General features: G+C 31.2%; 1 protein-coding gene across 1 annotated transcript in view; it reads left to right on the top strand.

Moving 5' to 3' along the window:
- The window catches only part of LOC117111879 (sushi, von Willebrand factor type A, EGF and pentraxin domain-containing protein 1-like), a gene marked incomplete at both ends in the record, with an annotated part of 16736 nt that extends 10993 nt beyond the window's left edge, over window positions 1–5743 (top strand). Inside the window, 7 exons of the mRNA XM_033254896.1 lie at window positions 202–384; window positions 1334–1513; window positions 1957–2163; window positions 3079–3333; window positions 4284–4523; window positions 4925–5065; window positions 5675–5743. Of these exons, the coding sequence (XP_033110787.1) occupies window positions 202–384; window positions 1334–1513; window positions 1957–2163; window positions 3079–3333; window positions 4284–4523; window positions 4925–5065; window positions 5675–5743 (1275 nt within the window). The remainder of the gene's footprint in view (window positions 1–201; window positions 385–1333; window positions 1514–1956; window positions 2164–3078; window positions 3334–4283; window positions 4524–4924; window positions 5066–5674) is intronic.
- Between the last annotated feature and the right edge of the window lie 689 nt (window positions 5744–6432).

The raw sequence follows: 6432 nt of genomic DNA, 5'->3' as shown, positions 1-6432 counted from the left end.
GTACACAAATCGCTGAAAAGGATAAGCTCCGTCTCTTATACACATCTAGATGCGTATAAGAGACAGGAATACAATAGAAAAATGTAGTTTTCATTCTAAACTGAATTAAACATTTTTTTACAGTTGTTTAGGAGTTAAAGAATGTCAAGATTTGTACTATATATATATATATATATATATATATATATTATCCGTTTTCAGTTGTGACATGTAGTGTATTGACACCTAGCATAGGTGTCATCAAGGTGTCATCAAACTGTGGCAATGTATTGAATGATGAGTGTCGATTTAAATGCGCTACCAACTACAAAACAATTAGTGGAAATGCAGTAAGAACATGCCAACCAAACAGCTCTTGGTCTGGCACTCCTCTACAATGTTCTGGTAAGCATGTATAATCAACAGCATAAACTAATCAGAGTCATTGTATTCATCGTAATCACCATCTTCAGTAACACCATTACCACCAATGCCGTAGCCAGCTGTTGGGACAGTCCCACACAATTTTTCTAATGGGTCTACAAAGAATATGTCCAACATTTGTCCAAATTATGCAGTTTTATGCATAAAATGATTCCACTATTGAAAAAAATTTAAGTAAGTGGGTCCATATTTTTCATATTGTTGCGTAAAATGGGTCAACTTTAAAGAAAATTGGTCCACATTATTTGCCAATACGTGTAATGTGGGTCCACCCTGATATTGTCCCGCACTGTCTAAAAATTCTGGCTACGGCATTGATTACCACAATCACCATCGATATTTATGTTTGTTTTGTCATATACCCCTCAGCTACAGTTTAACTTTCAGTAGTTAGCCAGACCACAAAAAGAATTTTTGTCCCAAGAACAGTGAAATCGGGTTATCAGAGTTGTTAGTCGTTCAGGTTATTTAAACCCTATTTCTGAGACTGATGGCCAACCATCATTCACACACACGTAGACTGCTACTTTAACTATAGCTTGGAAATTCTTTTTTTGGACAATCATGCTATGATTTAAACCAACTCTTTAGCAAAAGTGTATGATCTACATTATAGAACCTGTTAATATTATATGTACAGTTTATAGATTATACAAGACTGCACGGAAAAGAGAGATGCTGATCTTCCCTGTTTGTTTAAACAAATGATCTAACTTCCAATTAACAACCTATGTTCTTAGGTCTACTTTTAAAAATATTTAAATAAAGTAATAAAAATACATAAACAAATATTTTACGTATTCGTTTGTGTTCTTGGGCAATGCTCTTTATCCTCGTTTTTCTTCACTCAGCTAATATATATCAGGCCCTTGTTATTACATTTATATACCTTTCTAAAAACTAATTTTAGAAATCCTTTGCAAAACGCTGCCGAATGTGGAGTTTGGGACTTTAAGATGTAACAGTAGCAAACTATCCGTCAGTACGGAATGTGAAGTGAATTGTGAGGAAGGGTACAGTATAAGCGGAGATGCTATCCGGACTTGTGAGCTCTCTGGTATTTGGAGCGGGAATACACAGACATGTGAACGTAAGCCATTTTTTAAAAGAAATTAATGTTGCATGTTTTACATATTTTTGTCTTAGTTTATGGCATCAATGTGTACAAAAATAGTTGAAAAGGATAAGCTCTACGTTTATTTGTTTGTATATATTTTATTACACATAAACTAATCTCAGTAACTCGAGAACTTCTAACCTGAGACCTATTCTTACATAAAATAATAAATACTTTCAAAATCTGTTAAAAAACGAGAGCATACATATAGCGTAGTTTATTTAAAAATACAAGTGAAAAGATGAGCACTACTACAAATTAGAATTTACTATTAGGCGTGTTTGTAAACACCTGATACCAGAAATTTGAAGTAACCGTTTTCCATGTGGTTGTTAAGATATTTTATTTCAAGAGCATAGACTCAAATCCAGAATAACTTTCGTATTAATCCATATTGTCAATTTTTTATTTGCTAGCCCTAGAATGTCCTGTTATAGATCTTCATCAAGGTGGAGCAAATATGATACTTACACCCAGTGAATGTTTGAATTCTACGCTTCCTTACAAATCAGTATGTAATATTTCGTGCGTCGATGGTTATGGTCTTATAGGTCCAAAATCACATGTGTGTCAAGCCAATCAGGCGTGGTCAAAATCAAAAAACATTACTACAGAATGCAAAGGTTGGTGAAGGTTTGATTTTTTCCTCTAAATTGTAATAGAAACTCATCAACATTATCAACATTATTGAGTAAAACATGGTAAAATGGGGTGCAACCGCCTGTTGCTAGCTTCCATATTGACAGTAAAGTGAATTGATGTATGGATATTGTAAGGTTAAAGAAGAGCTGTCTGTGTCAACGCATCACTAACAACCCACAACTTCGTCTACCCCAGCCAGAGACCCACACACACATGGAGTTCATGTCCACTTCACTCCACTATCGTCATTTTTCTATCCCGCACCCAGAGATAGGCCTTTGAATTACACCTAGAAGCACGTCAATCCCGGCTCTGAAATTTCAATTAAATGATTAAGTATTTGTAAAAAGTTATGGCAGGAGATCATTGACTTGAAGCAGTTGTGCCAAAACTAAATCTGTATACGTGTATTTATGTAATTACGGACTACCTCGAATTTAATGAACACTTCAAATGCCAAGGATGAACACCTATCCTTCATATTATTTTTTAAAAGACCAAAGCTAACACAGAGCACTAAATGGGTGCCCAAAGTGGTCTTTATATGGAGCGAGACCTAAAGTTCATAATAATATAACTATGACTTATATCATATTCTTTTTTTGCTATTGGTAGAACATATTATGCCTCATATAGTAAATAATAAAATCAAAAAGAGGAGAAATAAAACCTTTTTAACTACACGTGGGAATCATGAGGGCCGTGATTTCCATTTATTTATATTGATGATCTTAAGATGAAGGGAATGGTTTGAACATTAACGTAGAGATGAGATCTGTCAACATCAATGATGGCGATAGAAATATTGGAAGTGTGGGTATTGGTAGAAGCTTTAGATGCCTATTTTATGTCTAACCTAGCTTGAAACATACTTATATATATATATTTGTTTATAGATATTGAACCACCTGTAATTACAAATTGTCCTCAGGATATTGAAGCCGATACAGATCCATCGAAGGATACAGCAGTGGTAACTTGGCCCTCGCTAATCGTTAATGATAACTCTGGAGATAAGCTTACTCCTAGAGAAAAAAGAATACCAGCAACGACAGGCCAGGAGTTTAGTATTGGGACAACTCTTGTAAAATTCCTAGTTAAAGATGCTGAAAAGAATAAGGCTTATTGTAATTTCAATGTTAACGTAATAGGTATGGAGTAAAATTCCACATGATTTTAACTTATTTAGAAAGTTTTAAAGAAACAATGCATATAATAATTCGGAAAAATAAGCCATTGTTTGTGCTTGCTTTGGCCATTCGAGTTTAAAAATTAAAGTTAATGTTATATTTTATTTATATATATATATATATATATATATATATATATATATATATATATATACAGTAAAAGTATATATACAGTAAAACTCCTCCAGTGCGGCACCTATATTAAGGGAGAAACATTAACTTTTCATCACAATAATAACAAAAACAATAACAAAAACAACAACAATAATTAATAATAGTAATAATAACAATAACAATAATAATAATAATAATATTAATAATAATAATAATAATAATTTATTTGCGTAGCAATTGACAGTGCGTTCATAAAATTTTTAAAAACAAATACTGTATAAAGAAACACAAAAAGACCTTATTTCCGTTGGGGTCTTACATTAAAACAAAGAATACAAAACACAGAAGTAAAAAATCAGCATAACAAATGGCAGACGAATAATTTAGTAAAAATGGATGACAATACTAAATTGCTATAAAGTGTGAAATTTCAATTTAAAAGTTTAAAAACATTAAAATGTTTAATAATTGTTAAATTTCAATATTTAAATAAATTATAAAATTGATACACTTCTTCAAATAGACGAGATGTCATTACATACAGTAATAATAGATATGAACAGTTGTAGCTTTAGGCCTACACACTGATCTAAACACTATTATATTTTGATGAAACTTCATAAAAAAAATGAGTGGAGTTGTTTTTCTTGGTAAGATTTTCTAACATCCATACAGTCAAATAAAATATTCAATAATTCAACAGTCAGACATCTATTCTTTTAAGTCAATAAGTATTCAAAGAATCAATCATCATCGATAAAATTAAAACACAACACGTACATAATATTTACTTCCAGATAGAGAGCCACCAGCTGTGGTCTCCTGTCCCACTGACATTGAAATAGAAAGTTCGCAAAGCACCATCAATGTAACCTGGAAAGAACCAGAATTTAAAGATAATTCTGGCAAATTTACTCTTCAATCAAACAAATACTCTGGTTATCGGTTCAACCAATTTGAAGTATTGCTAGTTTCCTACAAGGTTGAGGATTCCTCAAAAAACACAGCCTTTTGCAATTTTTCTGTGAAAGTGAAGCGTAAGTATACATTTAGAACAATTTATTTGATCAAAGATGACCACAATGATCACATAATAATTCAAATTTGTAAATGATTACATACAACTGGAATATAGAGTAATACAGATGACAACTGGTGATATAACAATAATATTATCAACAATAATAATAATAATACTACTACTAATAATAATAATAATAATAATAATAATAATAATAATGATGGTAATAATGATGATTATGATTATGATAATTATAATAAGAATTATTATTATTATTATTACCTGTATTATTATTATTATTATTATTACCTGTATTATTATTATTATTATTATTATTATTATTATTATTATTATTATTATTATTATTATTATTATTATTAATTATTATTATTATTATCAAACCACATATTTTTTCAGCTTATTCATGTCCTTTCCAACCACCCCCTGCAAATGGAGCTGTTGCATATGATTCCTGGTCAGGTAATCAAGTTTACCGGATCTATTGCCATGCTGGCTATGAATTTTCACGTACACCCGAAAAGGCGTACTTCTGCTCAGGTAGGTTTTTAGCGATTCATTAAGATAAGAATTTTACTATTATTATGGAAATCTGGTTTGGGGCAGCGGTTTTTATTCTGACCTTTGTGGTCATGAGTACCACACACTGACCATTCTGAGGCTGTCATGCACAAGTTACCAAATTTTGTTATTATTCGTTGTTTGTAATTTTTGGCTTTTTAAAAATTTATTTTAAATTGAGCCTAATAAAGCAACATTAAATGTTCTTGAATGCCCTATTTTTCCTACCATGGTCGTCTTCTTCCATTTGTATGCATCATAAGCCTTTAATAATTTTTTTGCAATTGTTTTTGGCAAGACTGGTATTTCATTTCATTTAAATTATTAAATACAAAAAGCAAGACAATTAAACGTTTCAGGAGGTGGACAGGATTACTAATAGCAAAAATAAATCACTTTATATGTGGCTCTCCCACCCCATGATGGAACAAAATAATATACAAATAATTATGTGTACATAATTTTTTTTGGGGTTGATAATATATATACTGTACCTGTATGATATATGACCAAATGATATTAAGTATTAATGATAGAGACTGTTCAACTAATATGTTCTAATATATAATGTCATTTGTACTTATGCAGATGGCAAATGGGTTCAACCTCCACCTTTAAATGATACTCCAGTTGAATTGCCATGGCCAGACTGTTCCGGTAAGTTTCAGATGCCCATCCTCTGTATTTACTAAGGAAAGTCAGAGCAATTATTTTAAAGATTCATCATGGGTTTGTAATTTTTAAAACTGTTAAATTGATTAAAAAATAGAGATTAATATTTACAACAAAGAAATATATGGCAACATTTGCCATTCATCTGATCAACAGTTAAGTACTAAAAACTGTTAGTCAACAAAGAAAATAATTAAAAAGGTTAAAAAAAAATGTTAATATAAACTTACTTTATGAAACATCAGTCTCCTTATTACTGTAAACTGATTTCTAATTTAAAATATAAGGTAACATATATGTCATTCCTTATCTGCTACATTATTAATTAAACAAACATTTAAATAACTTCAGATCATTTGTAGCATATAAAAAAATATATTTTCTAGTAGAAACCAAAAGTATCCGACCAGTTTGTCGAAATCCAGTTTGCCAAAATCCGGTTTGCCCGAGTTTATGGCCACTATGATGAAACCCAGTTTGCCGAATCAAGTTCACCGAAAATATAAGAACCCAGTTTGCCGTAACCGAGTTGCCAAAACCCAATTTGCCAAAGTTTGTCATCACCGTTAGGAGAAGTCGTATGTGATATAAAAAAACAAATATTTTGGGAAAAATAGTTGATACAAAATTGATGGATAAGCACATGCTATGACGTTAAAAGTAAACCAGGACCA

Source organism: Anneissia japonica, unplaced genomic scaffold (genome assembly GCF_011630105.1).
Source record: "Anneissia japonica isolate Jap-2015-1 unplaced genomic scaffold, ASM1163010v1 scaffold1703_len21272_cov134, whole genome shotgun sequence".
NCBI lineage: Eukaryota > Metazoa > Echinodermata > Crinoidea > Comatulida > Comatulidae > Anneissia > Anneissia japonica.
This window is presented reverse-complemented; position numbering and strand designations above follow the sequence as displayed.